Source organism: Hypanus sabinus (genome assembly GCF_030144855.1).
Source record: "Hypanus sabinus isolate sHypSab1 chromosome X1 unlocalized genomic scaffold, sHypSab1.hap1 SUPER_X1_unloc_12, whole genome shotgun sequence".
Lineage (NCBI taxonomy): Eukaryota > Metazoa > Chordata > Chondrichthyes > Myliobatiformes > Dasyatidae > Hypanus > Hypanus sabinus.
The window spans coordinates 250,560-273,295 of NW_026778960.1; the positions used below are offsets into that span (position 1 = coordinate 250,560).

Consider the following 22,736-nt stretch of genomic DNA (forward strand, 5'->3'; position numbering starts at 1 on the left):
CTTCTTGATGGCCTGCTGCACCTGCAAACCAACCCTTTGTGATACAAGCACAAATTATTAACAATGATTGTAGCCAAATTTCTTGCCTTTGGAACTACCAGCAAGCTGTCGCAGGCCATCTGAAACCGGAGATAATGACAATTTTTTTTTAATTCTTAAACTGTTAACAATGGCAATTTTTCACGGTTAAGAGTCAGCTGTTCACATACAGTTGACCCACGGATACTCTACACTGGAATACAACAGGTTAACTATTTCCACAGGGAGCACAGGAAAATGATGTTTCACAAACCTCCAGATCACAAGTTCAGAGATTACGAGACAGGGTAGAAAGGCAGCATTTTTTCCCCTCGGGGCTAGAATATCTAATACCAGAAGGCAGGCATTTAAGCCCGGGGTGGGGGGGGGGGGGGGGGGAGAGGTAAAGTTCAAAGGACTTGTGAGGGCAAATTTTTAAAAAAACAGAATGGGGTGACGGTAGAGGCAGAAACTTTGGAGACTTTTAAGCCACCTTTAGATAGGCACGAGTGTGAGGAATATGGACGTTGCCCAGGCAGAGGGGATTAGTTTGGTTGGACATTTGGTTACTAATTTAGTAGATCGGCACAACACTGTGGGCCGAAGGGCCTGTTTCTGTTCTGTGACTCTTGTTTATGGGACCCGTGGCTCCACAGATCCACCTCCCCCCTTTCCTCCTCTTATCGTGTCCCCAGCCAGAACTGGACTCATTTTTGCGCCTTGTGGTTGAATTCGGCAAGGTCTGCAGCAGTTCAGGGTTCCTCTGGCGACGGGCACCGCAGGAGATGTTGCATAGTCTGTGGCTCAGTTCCACGTTCACAAGTTGCCGGGCTGGTTGTATATCCCCGTCTGCTTAGTGACACCTTTAAACGACCCACACCGGTCCCACTTCCAGGTTGCCCTTCCTGGGGTAAGCCTTTCGTCCAGGTGGAATTTCCACCGTTGGGGGTTGAGCCGGTCTTTCCACAAGGCGATGCGGGCTTCGGGTGGGGTTGATTGTAATGGATCAACCCTGTTCATGAAGCTGTTCCGTGACGTCAGGCAGCTGACTGTAGGTGTACGACCACGCAGAGGGTGCCTCTCATCAGATGTTTGACGGAGTCGATCCTTCTCTTATATTCGTTCGTGCGTCTTATATCAGGGGGAGCAATACCTGCCAGGATATATGGGCCGTCGGTGTTTACTGGTTTTAGACAACCTGCAATAAGTCCGCAGCTTGCATTCAGGACGGCATCCATCTTCTTAGCACGAGTAGATCTCTCCCCTGCAGGGCAGGCGTATTCGAGCAAGTGCACTGGCTTGCTCCGTCGCCCCCCCCCACCCCCAGGATACAGACCTTGTTTACTAAGCCCGGGGGCTGCAGACGGCCTGGGCTGGGGGTACAGGCAGACGGGACTTTTAGGAGATGTCTGGATAGGCAGGTGACTGTGAGGAAAACGCAAAGATACGGACACTCTGCAGGTAGAAGGGACCACTTTAGTTAGCCATTTGATTACTAATTTAATTGGCTCAGTGCACTGAGTGCCGTTCTACGTTCAATTATTACAAATAAAAATACGGCATACTGTGGTATTCTACATCAGAAGGAGAGAGTGCTGGAGACGTTTATTGGGTCAGGCAGCATCTGAAGGGAGAGAAGCCATTTAAATGCTTCGGGGTGATTTATTAAGGGGAAAGACACCAACTGAAGACCACGGTCGAAGGCCCACAATCCTCGAGGGTTGGGTGGCCAGGCACCAAGGATGAAGATCAGCGACTCCCCCTGTGCTGAGTGGGGGCCCAAGGGGGAGTATTGGTGACCCTCCAAGATGGCAAGACCTAGTGTCGTAGGTCCGGCTGGGTAAGGGGGCACAAAGGCCCATGATTGGCAAGTCGCAGGAAAGCAGCGTCCTTCATCGAGGGCCCCTCGCCAACCTAGGTCATGCTCTCTTCTCGCTGCTGCCATCAGGAAGGAGGTACAGGAGTCTCAGGACCCACACCACCAGGTTCAGGAACAGTTATCAACCCTCAACCATCAGGAAGGAGGTACAGGAGTCTCAGGACTCACACCACCAGGTTCAGGAACAGTTATTACCCCTCAGCCATCAGGAAGGAGGTACAGGAGCCTCAGGACCCACACCACCAGGTTCAGGAACAGTTATTACCCCTCAACCATCAGGAAGGAGGTACAGGAGGCTCAGGACCCACACCACCAGGTTCAGGAACAGTTATTACCCCTCAACCATCAGGAAGGAGGTACAGGAGCCTCAGGACTCACACCACCAGATTCAGGAACAGTTATTACCCCCTCAATCATCAGGAAGGAGGTACAGGAGCCTCAGGTCCCACACCACCAGGTTCAGGGACAGTTATTACCCCTCAGCCATCAGGAAGGAGGTACAGGAGCCTCAGGACCCACACCACCAGGTTCAGGAACAGTTATTACACCTCAACCATCAGGAAAGAAGCACAGGAGCCTCAGGTCCCACACCACCAGGTTCAGGAACAGTTATTACTGCTCAACCATCAGGAAGGAGGTACAGGAGCCTCAGGATCCACACCACCAGGTTTTAGGAACAGTTATCACCCCTCAACCATCAGGCTCCTGATCCAAAGGGGAAAACTTCACCCACCCTAACACCGAACTGTTCCCGCAACCTGTGGACTCACTTTCAAGGACTCTCCATCTCCTGTTCTTGATATTTATTATTTATATATATTTGTTGTCCTTTCTTTTTGTATTTCGACAGCCTGCTGTCCTCTGCACATTGGTTGTTTGTCCATCCTGCTGGGTGGCGTTTTTCATTGATTCTATTAAGATTGTTATATTTACTACGACTGTAAGAAGACGAATGTCAGGTAACGTATTGTGTCTGTACTTCGGTAATAAAGTTACAGGCAGTCCCCGGGTTACATACGAGTTCCGTTCCTGAGTCCGTCTTTAAGTCGGATTTGTACAGAAATCGGAACAAGTACATTCGGTATTATTTAGCGTCAGGTTAGTCAAACATTTGTCTTGGTATATAGTACATATTTTACCTTTCTATGCATATAAAACAGTTAAGAAACGTATGTATTCCAATAATTAAACCACTGCGTTGCTTAGTAATAATTGTAGCTTTAATCGGGGCAGCGCCTTTCACATGCTCCATTATTCTCACTTTATCCTTTAAAATTGCTCCGATCGTTGACCGACTGCAGCCTAACGCTTTTCCAATGACCGATGGCGTTTCACCTCTTCCCGATCGCTTTGTTATTTCCACTTTATTTCCAATCGCAATCACTTTCCGTCAATGGAACAGAAACACTGCGGGCGGCGGCTCCCGACGTCCGCTGGGTCCTAAGGACCACCGCTTTGAGACAGGCTAAATGGGACAAGTGGGGGCTGTGCTGGGTTTGGGTATTTGATCCTCCACAATATTCCAATATTCCGCGTGGGAATTTAAACTGGAGGTGGCAGGGTATTTTTTTTACGAGGTCAAGTTGCGAGCTCGACGTCAACCACGGCACGGGAGAGGTCTGTCACTGTTTGGACCTCGGGAAACTCCGTTCTCCAGCCCGGCGCTGATCTCACTGCGCCACCAGTCGACCGGAACCGGGGGGCAGGGTCAGGGTGCCTGACCTGCTGACCTCCTCCAGCATTTTGTGTATTTTGTGTGCGTTGTTCTGGATTTCCAGCGCCTGCAGACTTCCTCGTGTTTGTAGCTTGTTGTACTTCACTGTTATAAATGTCATTCCCACAGGAGAAATCTCTTCGCCATTCTAAGTTGGATATCTGCAGGCTTCAAGTCATTACCTTTGAAATACCACTGTGGAATGACTGAAACAGCTGAGCCAGTGTCCAATCAACAGCCATTTTAATTAATTTGCCATTCACTTCTGGTGTGAGCCATAATCGATTGTCTATTAGTCAAGTCACTTTTTATCGTCATTTCGACCATCACTGCTGGTACAGCACACAGTAAAAATGAGACAATGCTTTTCAGGACCATGGTGTTACATGACACAGTACAAAAACTACACTGAACTACTTAAAAACAACACAGAAAAAAACACTAGACCACAGACCTACCCAGGACTGCATAAAATGCACAAAACAGTGCAGGCATTACAATAAATAATAAACAGGACAATAGGGCAGTAAGGTGTCAGTCCAGGCTCTGGGTATTGAGGAGTCTGATAGCTTGGGGGAAGAAACTGTTACACAGTCTGGTCGTGAGAGCCCGAATGCTCCGGTGCCTTTTCCCAGATGGCAGAAGGGAGAAGAGATTGTATGAGGGGTGCGTGGGGTCCTTCATAATGCTGTTTGCCTTGCAGATGCAGCGTGTAGTGTAGTAAGTTTTCACATTGTAACTTTCTCAATTATTACTAAGCAATGCAGTGGTTTAATTATTGGAATACATACGTTTCTTAAGTGTTTTATATGCATAGAAAGGTAAAATATATACTATATACTAAGACAAACGTTTGACTAACCTGACGCCCTCAGCAGCTTCTTTCAGATCCGCGCAGCAGCCCTCCACCGCCCCCATATCAGACAGATGCAACCTGTCAGAATGTTCTCCACGGTACAACTATAGAAGTTTTTAAGTGCATCTGTTACGTACCAAATCTCTTCAAACTCCTAATGAAGTATAGTCACTGTTTTCCCTTCTTTATAACTACATCGATATGTTGGGACCAGGTTAGGTCCTCAGAGATCTTGACACCCAGGAACTTGAAACTGCTCTCTCTCTCCACTTCTGATCCCTCTGCGAGGATTAGTATGTGTTCCTTCTCTCTGCCCATCACTCTTTGCCTGTTCTCCATCTCCCTCTGGTGCTCCCCCCTCCCCCTTCTTTCTCCCGAGGCCTCCCGTCCCATGATCCTTTCCCTTCTCCAGCTCTGTCTCCCTTTTGCCAATCACCTTTCCGGCTCTCAGTTTCACCCCACCCCACTCCACCCGGTCCTTTCCTATCATTTCAGATTTCCCCCTGCCCCTCCTACTTTCAAATGTCTTATTATCTCTCCTTTCAGTTAGTTCTGATGAAGGGTCTCAGCCCGAAACGTCAACAGTCCCTATAGATGCTGCCCGGCCTGCTGTGTTCCACCAGCATTTTGTGTGAGTTGTTGTTTAAAATGTTGGGGCTACTCTCCTGAATCCTCCTCACACTCCCGCTCAGCAGGGGGTGGAATTGAACCTGTTTTAGATGTTGGGACCACTCTCCTGAATCCTCCTCACACTCCCGCTCAGCAGGGGGTGGAATTGAACCTGTTTTAGATGTTGGGACCACTCTCCTGAATCCTCCTCACACTCCCGGTCAGCAGGGGGTGGAATTGAACCTGTTTTAGATGTTGGGACCACTCTCCTGAATCCCCCTCACACTCCCGGTCAGCAGGGGGTGGAATTGAACCTGTTTTAGATGTTGGGACCACTCTCCTGAATCCCCCTCACACTCCGGGTCAGCAGGGGGCGGAATTGAACCTGTTTTAGATGTTGGGACCACTCTCCTGAATCCCCCTCACACTCCGGGTCAGCAGGGGGCGGTATTGAACCTGTTTTAGATGTTGGGACCACTCTCCTGAATCCTCCTCACACTCCCGGTCAGCAGGGGGCGGTATTGAACCTGTTTTAGATGTTGGGACCACTCTCCGGAATCCTCCCGGTCAGCAGGGGGCGGTATTGAACCTGTTTTAGATGTTGGGACCACTCTCCTGAATCCTCCTCACACTCCCGGTCAGCAGGGGGTGGAATTGAACCTGTTTTAGATGTTGGGACCACTCTCCTGAATCCTCCTCACACTCCCGGTCAGCAGGGGGCGGTATTGAACCTGTTTTAGATGTTGGGACCACTGTCCTGAATCCCCCTCACACTCCCGGTCAGCAGGGGGCGGTATTGAATCTGTTTTAGATGTTGGGACCACTCTCCTGAATCCCCCTCACACTCCCGGTCAGCAGGGGGTGGTATTGAACCTGTTTTAGATGTTGGGACCACTCTCCTGAATCCTCCCGGTCAGCAGGGGCGGTATTGAACCTGTTTTAGATGTTGGGACCACTCTCCTGAATCCTCCCGGTCAGCAGGGGGCGGTATTGAACCTGTTTTAGATGTTGGGACCACTCTCCTGAATCCTCCTCACACTCCCGGTCAGCAGGGGGCGGTATTGAACCTGTTTTAGATGTTGGGACCACTCTCCTGAATCCTCCTCACACTCCCGGTCAGCAGGGGGTGGAATTGAACCTGTTTTAGATGTTGGGACCACTCTCCTGAATCCTCCTCACACTCCCGGTCAGCAGGGGGCGGTATTGAACCTGTTTTAGATGTTGGGACCACTCTCCTGAATCCCCCTCACACTCCCGGTCAGCAGGGGGTGGTATTGAACCTGTTTTAGATGTTGGGACCACTCTCCTGAATCCCCCTCACACTCCCGGTCAGCAGGGGGTGGTATTGAACCTGTTTTAGATGTTGGGACCACTCTCCTGAATCCTCCCGGTCAGCAGGGGCGGTATTGAACCTGTTTTAGATGTTGGGACCACTCTCCTGAATCCTCCCGGTCAGCAGGGGGCGGTATTGAACCTGTTTTAGATGTTGGGACCACTCTCCTGAATCCTCCTCACACTCCCGGTCAGCAGGGGGCGGTATTGAACCTGTTTTAGATGTTGGGACCACTCTCCTGAATCCTCCTCACACTCCCGGTCAGCAGGGGGTGGAATTGAACCTGTTTTAGATGTTGGGACCACTCTCCTGAATCCCCCTCACACTCCCGGTCAGCAGGGGGCGGTATTGAACCTGTTTTAGATGTTGGGACCACTCTCCTGAATCCCCCTCACACTCCCGGTCAGCAGGGGGTGGTATTGAACCTGTTTTAGATGTTGGGACCACTCTCCTGAATCCTCCCGGTCAGCAGGGGCGGTATTGAACCTGTTTTAGATGTTGGGGCCACTCTCTTGAATCCTCCCGGTCAGCAGGGGGCGGTATTGAACCTGTTTTAGATGTTGGGGCCACTCTCCTGAATCCTCCTCACACTCCCGGTCAGCAGGGGGTGGAATTGAACCTGTTTTAGATGTTGGGACCACTCTCCTGAATCCTCCCGGTCAGCAGGGGCGGTATTGAACCTGTTTTAGATGTTGGGGCCACTCTCCTGAATCCTCCTCACACTCCTGGTCAGCAGGGGGTGGAATTGAACCTGTTTTAGATGTTGGGACCACTCTCCTGAATCCTCCCGGTCAGCAGGGGGCGGTATTGAACCTGTTTTAGATGTTGGGGCCACTCTCCTGAATCCTCCTCACACTCCCGGTCAGCAGGGGGCGGTATTGAACCTGTTTTAGATGTTGGGACCACTCTCCTGAATCCTCCCGGTCAGCAGGGGGCCGTATTGAACCTGTTTTAGATGTTGGGGCCACTCTCCTGAATCCTCCTCACACTCCCGGTCAGCAGGGGGCGGTATTGAACCTGTTTTAGATGTTGGGACCACTCTCCTGAATCCTCCCGGTCAGCAGGGGGCGGTATTGAACCTGTTTTAGATGTTGGGACCACTCTCCTGAATCCTCCTCACACTCCCGGTCAGCAGGGGGCGGTATTGAACCTGTTTTAGATGTTGGGACCACTCTCCTGAATCCTCCCGGTCAGCAGGGGGCGGTATTGAACCTGTTTTGAGTCCTGACGAAGGGTCTCGGCCCAAAACGTTGACAGTGCTTCTCCCTGTAGATGCTGCCTGGCCTGCTGTGTTCCACCAGCACTTTGTGTGTGTTGCCAGAAATAATAAACCTGATCCTGACTCTGATTTTGAGGGACCTCACCGCCCAGGACATGCTCTCTTCTGTAACACACACAAAGTGCGGGAGGAACTCGGCAGACCGCGCAGCACCTACGGAAAAGAACAAACAGTCGATGATTCGGGACACCTGACGAAGAGTCTGAGCCCGAAACGTTGACCGTTTACTCTACCCTGCAGACTTTACCTGGCATGTTTCTTCCAATTCCAGCATCTGCAAATTTTCACTTGCACACACTCACTTCTCACTGCTGCCATCGGGAAGGAGTCTCAGGACCCTCACCACCAGGTTCAGGAACAGTTATCACCCCTCAACCATCAGGAAGGAGGTACAGGAGCCTCAGGACCCACACCACCAGGTTCAGGGACAGTTATTACCCCCCAACCATCAGGAAGGATGTACAGGAGCCTCAGGTCCCACACCACCAGGTTCAGGAACAGTTCTTACCCCTCAACCATCAGAAAGGAGGTACAGGAGCCTCAGGATCCACACCACCAGGTTCAGGGACAGTTATTACCCCCCAACCATCAGGAAGGATGTACAGGAGCCTCAGGTCCCACACCACCAGGTTCAGGAACAGTTATTACCCCTCAACCATCAGGAAGGAGGTACAAGAGCCTCAGGACCCTCACCACCAGGTTCAGGAACAGTTATTACCCCTCAACCATCAGGAAGGAGGTACAGGTGCCTCAGGACCCACACCACCAGGTTCAGGGACAGTTATTACCCCTCAACCATCAGGAAGGAGGTACAGGAGCCTCAGGATCCACACCACCCGGTTCAGTAACAGTTATTCCCCCTCATACACAAGGGTCTTGAACTAAAGGGGATTTTTTTCATTTGCCCAATCATTGAACTGTTCCCACGACCAAGTGACTCACTTGCAGGGGCTCTTTATCTCACAGTCTCAACATTTATTACAACCTATTTATTTTTGTATCTGCAAGGTCTTTGTCTTCTGCACTCTGGTCGAACACCCATGTTGGTGTGGTCTTTCATTGATTCCGTTATAGTTATTATTTTAAGGGTTTATTGAGTATGCTCGCAAGGAAATGAATCTCAGGGGTGTTTCTGTACTTGGATAATGAATTTCCTTCGAACTTTGAACGGCAGCCATAAAATGAAGGAGATAAAAATTATCTGAAGTTACAGAACTACATAGTATCCAGGCAGTCCCCAAGTTACGAACGTCCGACTTACAAACAACTTGTACTTACGAACGGCCTGTCCATGTAGACTATTATATTAAAAATTCATCGGCTCAAGGAAGGAGAATGACGTCCGCCATTTTAAGTTAGATCATGTTGCCGTTACGTTCAGTGTGTAACTTTGTATTTGACTTAAATTTTTCTGAGCAAGATTCACCTTTTCCAGTCAGCACAACCCCCACTTGTCCCATTTAACCTGTCTCAGTGCAGGTGAACTTTAGGAGCCGGGGGAGCTCAGGAACGTGAGAATAATGGAGCATGTGAAAGGCCCTGCCCCGATGAAAACTACAATTATTACTAAGCAACGCAGTGGTTTAATTACCGAAATACATACGCTTTTTTATATGCATAGAAAGGTAAAATATATACTAAGACAAACGTTTGACTGTCGCTAAATAATACCAGATGTACCTGTTCTGACTTACGTACAAATCAGACATAAAGACAGACTTAGGAACAGAACTCGTTCATAATCCAGGGACTGCCTGTAAAAGAGAACCAACTGGATCAATAGATATTTTATTGATCCCAAAGGAAATTATGGAGTTACAGTAGCATTGTAAGTGCACAGATACACAGCTATTAGAAGATAAGGTAGAATAAAAAATAACAAAAAAAGTTATCCCTAACAGGAAGGGTTATCACTTCCCCGGCTACAGGTTGACTCATGGAGCCTAATGGCCGAGGGTAGGAATGACCTCATATATCGCTCTTTGGAGCAGCGCAGTTGTCTCAGTCTGTTACTGAAAGTGCTCCCCCGTTCAGCCGAGGTGGCACGCAGAGGGTGAGGAACGTTGTCCAGAATCACCAGGGTTTTCCGGAGGGTCCTTTGTTCCACCACAGCCCCCAGTGTGTCCAGTTTGACTCCTTTAACAGAGCCAGCCTCTCTAATCAGTTTATTGAGCCTGTTGGCATCACCCATGTTGATCCCATTGCCCCAGCTCACCACCGTTTAGGAGATTGTCCTGGTAAAAACAGACCGGTAGAACGTGTGAAGGAGAGGCCTGCACCCTCCGAAGGACCTGTCTCCTCGGGGAGTAGAGGCGACTCTGGCCCTTCTTGTACACGGCCTCTGTGTTGGGGCTCCACTCGAGTCTGTAATCCAGGTGCCCCCCCCCCCCCCCACCCCAGGTACCTGTAGGTCCTCACCACATCCACGTCCTCACCATCGATAGTAACAGGGAGCAGTCTTCCTAAAGTCCATCACCATCTCCTCTGTGTTGGGGCTCCACTCGAGTCTGTCATCCAGGTGCCCCCCCCCCCCCAGGTGCCTGTAGGTCCTCACCACATCCACGTCCTCACCATCGATAGTAACAGGGAGCAGTCTTCCTAAAGTCCAACACCATCTCCTCTGTGTTGGGGCTCCACTCGAGTCTGTCATCCAAGTGCCCCCCCCCCCCCAGGTGCCTGTAGGTCCTCACCACATCCACGTCCTCACCGTCGATAGTAACAGGGAGCAGTCTTCCTAAAGTCCATCACCGTCTCCTCTGTGATGGGGCTCCACTCGAGTCTGTCATCCAGGTGCCCCCCCCCCACCCCAGGTACCTGTAGGTCCTCACCACATCCACGTCCTCACCATCGATAGTAACAGGGAACAGTCTTCCTAAAGTCCATCACCGTCTCCTCTGTCTTACTGATGCTGAGCTGCGGATGATTCAGCTCACACCGTTTGACAAAGCCCTCCCCCAGGGCCCTGTACCCATCCTCCCGGCACACACTCAGCTACTGTTGAGTCATCAGAGAATTTCCGCAGGTGACATGACTCCGTGTTGTATCTAAACTCCGAGGTGTACGGGGTAAACAGGAAGGGAGCCAATTCAGTCCCCAGTGCTGCTTATAGCCACGTCTGACACACAGCTGTGAAGCTGCACAAACTGTGGTCTGCCAGTCGGGTAGTCCATTATCCAGGATAAAATGGAAGCGCCAACCTGCACTGAACGGAGCTTCTCCCCAACAATGCGGGCTGTGTGGTACTGAAAGCACTTGAGAAGTCAAAAAAAGTGAACCTCACAGTGGTTCCCAGCTTATCCTAATGGGAGCAGGCCCTGTGCAGCTGGGAGGCAACAGCATCATCAACTCCAATGCGCCCCTGGTAGGGGGGGAGGGGGGAAGATCGAGGGCTGATCTGGCCTGGCCAAGGGTCACTCAGAAACACTTAGCCTCTTATATAAAGTGCTGCTCGGTTTTCAGCCCGCGTAAGGAGCGTCCCGCTCAGAACAACGATCGGTCTTCGCAGCCGTGGGGGAGAAAAAAACGGGAATAAAGTCCTGACCTATTCAACCTTCCCTGTAACCCAGGTCCTCAAGTCCCAGCAGCAGCCTTGTCAATTTCCTGACTGGTTTCAAGGTTCAAAGTAAATCCCAAGTACGTCACCGAATACAAGCCCGGGATTTATTTTCATGCCGGCATACTCCACAAATCCATAGAACAACAACCACAACAGAACCGAGGAGAGGCCGCCAAAATAGGACGCTCAGCCGGAGCGCAGAAGACAACAAACTGCGCGGACACCAAAAGAAAAAAAAAATGATCGAACGCATCAGATGAAGAGTCCTTGAATTTCTGACGCGATGAGGCCACACTCATAGATTGAGGGAGCAACACTAGATAGTCCAACCTGATGGCGTGAACATCGATTTCTAGAACTTCTGATAATTGCAACCACCACCCCCCCACCCACGTCTCCCTCACCATTCCCTCTCTCACCTTATTTCCAGTCCCCGTTACTAAAAAGCATCCCCGTAGCACAATGCTACCCCCACCACACTTTGCAGTAGCGATGGTGCTCCCCTGGCTGATGCGCGGTATTAAGATTTACGCCTCACAAACAGCTTAGCGCCGAGGCCGAAAGGCACCACTGGACACGAGAAAATCAGCAGACGCTGGAAATCCCAAGCGACACACAGCAGCTGCTGGAGGGACTCAGCAGGGCAGGCAGCGTCGATGGAAAAGAAGCTGTTGACGTTTTGGGCCGAGACCCTTCACATTTTCTATGTCTCTTGGCCAGTTGACTTTACACTTTGCACTTACTCATCCGATCACAAGGCCTTCATCCACACTCGAGAGGGAGGAGAGACAGATAAGGGACGCGCTCAGACTGATGGTTTGAGATGTGTCTGTTTTAATGCAAGGAGTGTCGTGAACAAAGCGGATGAGCTTAGACAGTGGATCAGTACTTGGAGCTGTGATGTTGTGGCCATTTACAGAGACTTAGATGGCTCAGGGGCAGGAATGGTTACTTCGAGTGGCAGGCTTTAGATGTTTCAGAAAGGACAGGGAGGTGACAAGAGAGGTGGGGGTCTGCCACTGCTGATCAGAGATAGCGTCGCGACTGCAGAAAAGGAGGAAGTCATGGTCTATGATCTCTGTGGGTGGAAGTTAGGAACAGAAAGGGGTGAATAACTCTATGGGGTGTTTTATATAGACCACCCAACAGTAACAGGAACATGGAGGAGCTGATAGGCAGACAGATTCCAGAAAGCTGTAATAGAAACAGGGTTGTTGTGGTGGGAGATTTTAATTTCCCAAATACTGTTTGGCAACCTTTGAGTGACTTTTGGATAGGTAAGTGGAGCTTAGAAAAATTGAGGGCTATAGGTAAGCCTAGTAATTTCTAAGGTAGGGACATGTTCAGCACAGCTTTGTGGGCCGAAGGGCCTGTATTCTGTTGTAGGTTTTCTATGTTTCGATCTCCCTAGCACAAGGGGTTTAGATGGGGTGGAGTTTGTTAGGTGTGTTCAGGAAGGTTTCTTGACACAATATGTATATAAGCCTACAAGAGGAGAGGCTGTACTTGATCTGGTATTGGGAAATAAATCTGGTCATCTGTCAGATCTCTCAGTGGGAGAGCACTTTGGAGACAGTGATCATAATTCTGTCTCTTTAACAATAGCATTGGAGAGAGATAGGAACAGAGAAGTTAGAAAAGTGATAAATTTGAGTAAGGGGAATTATGAGGCTATCAGGCAGGAAATTGGAAGCTTAAATTAGAAACACATGTTCTCAGGGAAAAGTATGGAAGAAATGTGGCAAATATTCAGGGGATATTTGTGTGGAGTTCTGCATAGGTACATTCCAATGAAACAGGGAGCGTTTTGGAGATAGTGATCACAATTCTATCTCCTTTACCGTAGCATTGAAGAGGGATAGGAACAGACACGTTATGAAGCTATCAGACAGGAACTTGGAAGCATAAGTTGGGAGATGTTCTCAGGGAAACATAAGGCAGAAATGTGGCAAATGTTCAGGAGCAAGAGGAGAGGTTGTACTGGATCTGGTATTGGGAAATGAATCTGGTCAGTTGTCAGATCTCTCAATGGGAGAACATTTTGGAGACAGTGATCATAATTCTATATCTTGTGGAGGGATAGGAACAGACAAGTTAGTGGAGTAAGGGGAAATACGAGGCTATCAGGCAGGAACTTGGAAGCATTAATTGGGGCAAGTGAAATTGTCCTCTCTGGTCCAAGCGCCTGTTCACGTCACGACAGTCTAAAGGAACCCCAGGCAAAACATGTTTACAGAGCCATCCCAGACGTTCACGGAACCCAAGGTCTTGCAGAGCCCTGGCTTGAAGACGCATCTGTTGGTCCGAGAACCCAAGACCCATTCTGACAGAGGCTTATAAAGATTATGAGAGGCAACGGAAAGAGTGGACAGGGAGTACCGGTTTCCCAAGGCTGAAATGTCCAATACCACAGGGCTTGCACAAGGTGACGGGGGGGGGGGTAATTTCAAAGGGGATGTGAGGGGCAATTTTTTTTTTTTAAATATAGAGTGGTGGGTGCCAGGATTGCTCTGCCTGGGATGGCGGTAGGGGCAGACACACTAGAGACTTTTAAGAGGCGTTTGGATAGACACATGAATGTGAGGGAAATGGAAGGCTATGATTTGATTACTCTCCATTTGATTACTAATATAATCAGGTCAGTATGACATTGTGGGCTGAAGGGCCTGTTCCCCCTCCCCGTTACAAGGACAGCCCTTTTCTACTGGGCCCGAGACCCACAGGCTTGGTATGTCACCAAAGACTCTTCGCAAATTCCCACAGATGTGTGGAGGAGATCATTCCAGTGTCTGGTATGGAGTGGGGCGGGAGGACACTGCATAAAAACTGGAAAAGCCGCAGAGAGTTCTAATCCCAGGGCACTGGCCTCCTCAGCATCCCAGGACATCTTCAAAAGACATTGCCCTAAAAAAAAAGCGATCATTAAGGTCCCCCATCGCCCAGGACGTGCCCTCTTCTCATTGCTACCATCAGGGAGGAGGTACGAGCACACACTCAATGATTCAGGAACAGCTTCTTCCCCTCTGCCATCAGGGGGGAGGTACAGGAGCCTGAAGACACACACTCAACGATTCAGGAACAGCGTCTTCCCCTCTGCCATCAGGGAGGAGGTACAGGAGCCTGAAGACACACACTCAACGATTCAGGAACAGCTTCTTCCCCTCTGCCATCAGGGAGGAGGTACAGGAGTCTGAAGACACACACACTCAACGATTCAGGAACAGCTTCTTCCCCTCTGCCATCAGGAAGGAGGTACAGGAGCCTGAAGACACACACTCAACGATTCAGGAACAGCTTCTTCCCCTCTGCCACCAGGGAGGAGGTACAGGAGCCTGAAGACACATACTCAATGATTCAGGAACAACCTCTTCCCCTCTGCCATCAGGAAGGAGGTACAGGAGCCTGAAGACACACACTCCGTAATTGAGATTTTTAAATACATGCTTTTGGCAATTTACAGTTTTTATTAGGTGACGCATGCCACCTTCTGACAACTGGATAAAAAAGCAGAGCTCTTGTTTATGGACCACAGGAGCCTGCAGAACCCCGGATTACAGAGTCTACCCTTTAGGGAACACGGCAGCCCCTAGCCCCCAGACACTCTGATTCCAGGGACACCCTGTTACAGAGACGAGGACCGACATGCCTCTCGCGCCCCTTTCCTCTTGCAGCGGGGAAAGAGGGGGGCAGCACCCCAGTCAATAGACATGCAGTTTATTTAAGGCATAGCTTCCTTCATACTCCCACTACCTATTAAATGCTCCCAACGGCATGCATCTGAAATAGCCTCTATCAACCAAGTCCTCCTTTGACCTTGAATTTCGCCTTCAACGTCAACACAAACTTGTCGTCTGCGAGCTTGCATAATCGTACCTGCCATGTTTGGTATGGGTTCTTTAAGGCTTGTTAAAGCTGGAAGTGATCACGGCGACAAGCCCCCACTACCCATTAAACGCTCCCAATGGCGGTACGCCACAATCAACCTCTGACAACTAAGTCCAGCTCCCGGCCTTCACCTGCAGTTTAGCTACTAAGCCCGGTGGAACCGTTTCTACTGACAGGAGCAGGGGACAAAGGCGGGTCACTGGCGACTTAAAACCAGTCGCTCCGGGCAGATGCCACGGTTGGCAGCTCATCTAGAAGGAAAACTGATCTCAAACCTCCCGCTGCCTTGCGGCTGTACCCACTCACGGGGGAGGCTTCGGGAGTGAACCCCGAGGGGAAAAATCCGGAGCTGGAGTTCTTGAGGCAGTCCTACGTTGAGCTCAACGCTGACCAGCAACTCTTGGTGACAAACTGTATCGGTCTCTGCTGCCCCTTTGGGCTCCTCAGCTGCGTGGAGAGGGGGAGCCCACTACAGGGGCAACTGTTTGCTCTCCGTATAGTACTGGCCAGGCAGCTACGGAGCCACAGAGTGTACTGTCCTTCCATTTTGTATTTTTCACCCCTCACTCATCCTCCATAAAGCACACCTCTACATATTGAACCCTCGCCAACAGGCTTCCCTCCACTGTACCGCCTCGCCATAGGTATAGAAATGACGACGTGAGGACCCAGATCCGTCCGCTCCAGATCTGTTAACCCCCTTCCTGCCCAATCCTTCTCATCTTGGGCCCGAAATGGAAGCCCACTACCTTGTCATTCATCTTCCCTCTCTTTGCTTTCTCCTTCCATCCCCTCCCCCCCACCCCAGAGTGATTTCATATCCCTCACCCCTTTTTTTTCCCATTTCCTAGCATTGCATCAATAGAGAATAGTCAATCAATACTTTTGAGCAGGGTACAGGCACAGCCCTCGTCCTGCAGAGCCAGCAACCCCTGACCCCACAGACCTTCGGGTTACAGCGCCCAGGACCCTGCATTACCATCTTAAGGAGTTAAGAAAAAAAAATTCCTCCACCTCATGATTGTGCCTCCCTTCCACTTATGTTTGCTTTGACGGCCTCTCTCTCGCCCTGCGGGGGACGCACCTCTGCACATTGATCCCCACCTGGCAGGTTTATCTCCAGTGCGCCAGAGTCGTTCATTTCTACAGTTACCTCCACGACTTTCTCCAACTTGACAGGACCCGGACCCGTTCCAGTTCTCGTTTGCTCCGTTTATACCTCACTTGTGTCTTTTTTTTTCTCCCCCTTCTTCGTCTCCTTTTTAGCCCAATACCTTCACTTCCTGGCCCATTAGGCCGCTGGGCTGACAACCTGACCTGCCCCAATCGTCACCAGCTTAACAGCTCTTACCTTGGCTGGAAAAGGCAGGTTCGGCCAATGCACCGAGCAAGTTAGAGGAAAAGCCCTTGTTTCGCAGAGCCCCGGTATTCCTGTACACCTCCTGCAGTGGGGAAGGGGAGGGAGCGCCCGGTCAAGAGTAGCCGCGCAGTTAAATTATCATGTAAAGCAGAAGAAAAGTGAAGAATTCAGCGGAGCCCGGAGTTACTCACCAGCCGTCTTCATATACAGCACACATATACACACACACTCGTCTCCAACCTCTACTTCCGGTGTGCACCCACGTCCGGTGTCCCCCCTGCTTCTTCCGCCCCGCCCAGCCCAGCCCCGCCCCGATCCGTTCCCGCCCCCTCCGAGGGTCCGGGTAACGTGTGCGCTCCCCACACATTGGTTCCTGACCCCTCCGGCGGCCACCATCTTCAGCGGCAACATGGGTAAAGCACCTTCCCTCTCTGTCTCTCTCTCTTGCAAACACACCGCCTCGGCGGGGCCTGCTTCGTTGGAGGGGGTGGCGGGCGGGGGAGAACGGCTGCTCTGCCACCGGGGTCGGGGGCGCGGGGGGGCTTGCGAGCGAGCGGGCGGGGCTAGACGGGCCGCGGTTATTGTCTCGATCTCTCGCCGCGGCCTACACCTAGGCTTCGGTGCCGATTCCACCCACCACCGCGCCCCGTCTCCCGCTCACTTTTTTTTCAAATGAATTTCCCGCGTTTGCTTCATTTTAAATGGGTCCCTAATTGTGCATGGGGTTTTTTTTGTAATTTAAATTTTAGAACCGTCTGTAAAGTTGCTCGGGCGCGCATGCGTGGGAGGAGGGGGGCACCCCGAAGATAAAAGAATGAGTTTAGTGCAAAAACCATGCGCTCTGCGCTGCCGGTTTTAAATGCACATTAAGGCCAGCAGAGCTTGGCAGAAGATGCATTTTGTGCTGACGGGTTTTTATTCTAGCCTGTATATTTTTTTTAAAAAATACGGGGGGAATGATGGTGTCGCGCGCCAGTTGTAGTCCCTTGCCGCCGCGCATGCGCGGAGCGGTTCGCGGCGAATAAGATCTGATTTTCCACGTCAGCAGCCCGACGTGAATCTGAGCCGATCCGGCGTTCAGTTCATGCTGGAAAATTCGGTAATATTCGGTACTAGGACAGAAGGTGGGGAGGAAGCGGGGGGGGGGAGCGCGCTGCTTTGAGCGAGGCGGGCGGCTGCGCTGGCTTGAGAAGGGGGTGGTGTCTATGGGAAACTACAAGTTCCGGCGTGCTCCGCGCGGCGTCGGGCTCGTTTGGGCGCGCATGCGCGGCGCTTTAGCTGGCGGGCGGGCGCCAGCCTTTTGTGCTGTTTGGTGGTGGTGGGGGAGCGGGCCGGCGGCCTTCTGAACTACAAATCCCGGCATGCTCAGTTGCCGACGGCGGCCCCGCTGGCGCCCGGCGCGCCTGCGCAGTGGCCGGAGCCGTTCTCGGTGGCGGGTTTGTGTGCAGCCTTTTGTTTGTGTGTGTTTTCGGGATATTTTAATTATTGCAGTGCACGTTGCATTGACCAAAACAAAAAAAAAAGATACAGTAGCCACTGGAGTAGAAGACGGTTTAAAATACAATATTACCGTCGGGCACGTCTTTTATTTACCAAAAAAAAACAAAAGGTATGGGTTTGCATTTTAATCTTTACCTTTTTTTTAAAGTTGCAAAAACCACCTGCAGGTTCAGGGTATTCGGCCACGGGCTAAAGTATAAAATGCACCCACCCACCCCCTTCCGCACTGGCTGTTACCAAGTTAGCAGCCCTGGGGTCCAGGGTGCTGTGTGTGGGGGGGGGGGGGGTGTTCTTGACCGGTGCAATCCAATTTCCCCCGCCGTCTGGACGGAGGGGGTATGTGTGTGTGGGGGGGGGTGCTGCGTGGTAGCAATTCAATTCTGTCTGCTCTCTCGGGGTTGGGGGTGTGTGTGTGATGGTGGGGAGGTGGGAGGAGAGAGTGCGCGATGGAGGGGGGGATAAGGGGCTTCTAAATGGTGCGATACAAAATTTCAAAATAAAAAGACGATTGTAGATCAGAGGTTCCCAGCCTGGCCCCCTCGGTTAATGGTAAGGGTCCAGAGCATTTTGGGTGGGGGTGGGAGAGAAGTGGGATGCCTGTCCTGGATGCTCGGTGAGGGAAGGGAGATCCACAGCCATGAATTTGGCCTCATCCAATAGTGACATCGGGAAATGGACATTTAGAGATGTAAGCATGTTGCAGTTTGGCCATGATAGGATAATGGGGGGGGGGGTGATCCTGTGGATATGTGTAAAATTACCAGGGGAAAGGTGAATGTGTGGATCCCCCCCCCCAACCAAAAAAAAATTGGAATTGTTTTTTTCAATTTAGAGATGGGGTACAATAATAGGCCAGCAAGCCCCCAGACTCCCTGTTTGCGCCCACATGACCATTTGAACCTTCTAGCCTATACTCTTGTGCGGGGGGGGGGGGGGGGGGGGGGCAGAGAACCGGAGCTTGCGGGGAGAGTGTAGCAGCTGCTCACAGACAGCGGCAGGAATTGAATGCTAGTCGCCACCACTGTGAAGCGATGTGCTGGCCACAACTAGAGGGGGCTTGGCAGGGTGGGGAAAGAAGGGAGTTTGTAGAGAGTTAGCCGAAGAATTACTTTTCCATGGGGGGGGTTTGGATGGAAGTGCTGGAGGCAGGTGATGTTAAAAGGTTTGTGGATAGCGATGGCCTTGGAGGGATGTGACCCCGAGGCATCTTCAGTGGGGATAGGGGTGGGCCTGAAGCCCCTGTTTCCTTGCTGTTTGTGATGTGGGAGTTAATGCTCAAGTGAAAACTCTCGTTTCGTCTCAGCGCTTTTCGAACCTCCTTACGGTTGTTCTCTGCTGCTTGTGGGGACTTTCCCGGCAAACTGACAGTAACGCAGTTGGTCTCAGCTTTTAAAATGATTGCTTAGCACAGAGGTATCACAGGCGCATGTGGTGAAACGTTGCTTTGCGTTAGCTCTACAGCACAGTACAGGCCCTTCGGCCCACAAAGCTGTACTGGTCATTCCTCACCTGAGGAATTATCAAGGGTTACCCGTAGCCCTCTATTTTTCTGAGCTCCATGTACCTGTCCAGGAGTCTCTTAAAAGACCCTATCGTATCCGCCTCCATCGCCGTCACCGGCAGCCCATTCCACACACTCACCACTCTCTGAGTAAAAAACTTACCCCTGACATCTCCTCTGTACCTACTTCCAAGCACCTTAAAACAATGCTCTCTTGTGCTAGCCATTTCAGCCCTGGGAAAAAGCCTCTGACTATCCACCTGATCAATGCCTCTCATCATCTTGTACACCTCTATCAGGTCACCTCTCATCCTCCATCACTCCAAGGAGAAAAGGCCGAGTTCACTCAACCTATTCTCATAAGGCATGCTCCCCAATCCAGGCAACTTCCTTGTAAATCTCCTCTGCACCATTTCTATGGCTTCCACGTCCTTCCTGTAGTGAGGCGACCAGAACTGAGCACAGTCCTCCAAGTGGGGTCTGACCAAGGTCGTATATAGCTGTACCATTACCTCTCGCCTCTTAAACTCAGTTCCACGATTGATGAAGGCCAATGCACCATACGCCTTCTTAACCACAGAGTCAACCTGCACAGCTGCTTTGAGTGTCCTATGGACTCGGACCCCAAGATCCCTCTGATCCTCCACACTGCCAAGATTACCATCAATACTTTAAAAATCTTGACTTGAGGGCCTCCCATCGGTCAGGATCGACCACAGGTGTTGCGTCCCGGCTGTCCGGATACACAAGCCCCGGTCAGTATGATACGGAGAGTGAGCTGTCGCCCATGTAGCGGGCTCCCCCTCTCCACGCAGCTGACGAACCCAAAGGAACAGCAGAGACCGATACAGTTCGGCACCAGGAGTTGTCGGTCAGTGTTGAACTCAACGTAGGACTGCCTCAGGGACAACAGCTCCGGATTTTCCCCTCGGGGGTTCACTCCCAAAGCCTTCCTCCATCAGTGGGTGTAGCGAAGGTTTGAGATCAGAGTTTCCCTTCTAGATGAGCTGACAAGCCCCATCTGCCCAAAGTGACTGGTTTTAAGACCTTTGCCCCTTCTCCTGTCAGTGGAAAAGGTTCCACCGGGCTCAGTAGCTAAGCCACACATAGCCAGGAGCTGGACTCGGTCGTCCGAGGCTACTTGAGGTGCACACCATTGGGAGCCGTTAATAGTTAGTGGGAGCTTGTCCCCATGACCACCCCCGGATATAACAATCTTAAGGAACCAATTAAAAAATCTATAAATTACAATAAGAAATGTATATAATTAAGTAGCCAGGGAGAGAGTAAAATAATATTGAAGTAGTGTCGATGGATTTATTGGAAGCACATAAGGCCCTTGGTGCCCATGCTGTGGTGCTGGTCTGCAGCTCTCCCACCAGACACAGCTTCACTCTGATGTCAGATTCATGTTTAATGTCACTGGCATACGTTGTGAAATGTGGTATTTTGTGGCAGTAGTACATTGCAAAACATAATGGAAAAAATTCTATAAACCGCAGTAAGTACATATTAAATGAGTATTGCGAAAAGAGAGCAGAACTTTTTTTTAAAGTGCTATAGTGTTCAGGGGGTTCAATGTCCATTCAGAAATTGGATGGCAGAGGGGAAGAAGCTGTTCCTGAATCGCTGAGTGTGTGTCTTCAGGCTCCTGGACCTCCTCCCTGATGGCAGAGAGGAAGAAGCTGTTCCTGAATCGTTGAGTGTGTGTCTTCAGGCTCCTGTACCTCCTCCCTGATGGCAGAGGGGAAGAAGCTGTTCCTGAATCGCTGAGTGTGTGTCTTCAGGCTCCTGTACCTCCTCCCTGATGGCAGAGGGGAAGAAGCTGTTCCTGAATCGTTGAGTGTGTGCCTTCAGGCTCCTGTACCTCCTCCCTGATGGCAGAGGGGAAGAAGCTGTTCCTGAATCGCTGAGTGTGTGTCTTCAGGCTCCTGTACCTCCTCCCTGATGGCAGAGGGGAAGAAGCTGTTCCTGAATCGCTGAGTGTGTGTCTTCAGGCTCCTGTACCTCCTCCCTGATGGCAGAGGGGAAGAAGCTGTTCCTGAATCGTTGAGTGTGTGTCTTCAGGCTCTTGTACCTCCTCCCTGATGGCAGAGGGGAAGAAGCTGTTCCTGAATCGTTGAGTGTGTGTCTTCAGGCTCCTGTACCTCCTCCCTGATGACAGAGGGGAAGAAGCTGTTCCTGAATCGTTGAGTGTGTCTCTTCAGGCTCCTGTACCTCCTCCCTGATGGCAGAGGGGAAGAAGCTGTTCCTGAATCGCTGAGTGTGTGTCTTCAGGCTCCTGTACCTCCTCCCTGATGGCAGAGGGGAAGAAGCTGTTCCTGAATCGTTGAGTGTGTGTCTTCAGGCTCCTGTACCTCCTCCCTGATGGCAGAGGGGAAGAAGCTGCTCCTGAATCGCAAAGTGTGTGTCTTCAGGCTCCTGTACCTCCTCCCTGATGGCAGAGGGGAAGAAGCTGTTCCTGAATCGTTGAGTGTGTGCCTTCAGGCTCCTGTACCTCCTCCCTGATGGCAGAGGGGAAGAAGCTGTTCCTGAATCGTTGAGTGTGTGCCTTCAGGCTCCTGTACCTCCTCCCTGATGGCAGAGGGGAAGAAGCTGTTCCTGAATTGTTGAGTGTGTGTCTTCAGGCTCCTGTACCTCCTCCCTGATGGCAGAGGGGAAGAAGCTGTTCCTGAATCGTTCAGTGTGTGTCTTCAGGCTCCTGTACCTCCTCCCTGATGGCAGAGGGGAAGAAGCTGTTCCTGAATCGCTGAGTGTGTGTCTTCAGGCTCCTGTACCTCCTCCCTGATGGCAGCAATGAGAAGAGGGTGAATTGTTTTTGAGACATCGCCTAATGAAGGTGCCCTCGATGCTGGGGAGGCTAGTGCCCGTGATGGGAGCTGGCTGAGTTTACAACTTTCTGCAGCCTTTTTCCGGTCCTGTGCTGTGGCCTGCCCGTACTAGACAGTGGGTTCTCTACCTCTTGTGTTATATGCAGAAAATCATAATTAATGTTCTATACTAATTAGTGTGGAACCATAGCATGCACAGTTATACTCTACACGCAATCTTATTAGTCGAGTTCAAGAGTCAACGCTGCCTGGATTAGAGAGTTTCCTGAGAGGAAAGGGTTGAGCGAGCTAGGGATTTTCTCTTTGAAGCAATGCAGGATGAGAGGTGACTTGATAACGGTGTACAGGATGATAAGAGGCACTTATAGCACAGACAGCCCAAATTTTTTCCCAGGGCTAATACGAGGGGGGCATA

At 50.9% G+C, this 22,736-nt stretch overlaps 2 protein-coding genes across 7 annotated transcripts in view; one reads left to right on the top strand and one right to left on the bottom strand.

Moving 5' to 3' along the window:
- The window catches only part of LOC132385590 (sorting nexin-11-like), a 218,115-nt gene extending 201,351 nt beyond the window's left edge, over positions 1 to 16,764 (bottom strand). For 4 of the 5 annotated variants that reach the window (XM_059957761.1, XM_059957760.1, XM_059957762.1 and 1 more), the window contains exons 1-2: positions 16,681 to 16,764; positions 16,481 to 16,571 (exon numbers count right to left, since the gene is read on the bottom strand). The gene's annotated coding sequence lies outside the window, so the exon portion shown is untranslated. The remainder of the gene's footprint in view (positions 1 to 16,480; positions 16,572 to 16,680) is intronic. The other variant, XM_059957757.1, reaches the window with a different exon arrangement.
- Positions 16,765 to 16,813: 49 nt separating this feature from the next.
- The window catches only part of LOC132385591 (chromobox protein homolog 1), a 64,254-nt gene continuing 58,331 nt past the window's right edge, over positions 16,814 to 22,736 (top strand). Inside the window, exon 1 of one of the 2 annotated variants that reach the window (XM_059957763.1) lies at positions 16,814 to 16,902. In XM_059957763.1, the coding sequence (XP_059813746.1) occupies positions 16,899 to 16,902 (4 nt within the window). In that variant the 5' untranslated portion in view covers positions 16,814 to 16,898. Of the gene's footprint in view, positions 16,903 to 17,951; positions 18,099 to 22,736 lie in introns of those variants that run through there. The other variant, XM_059957764.1, reaches the window with a different exon arrangement.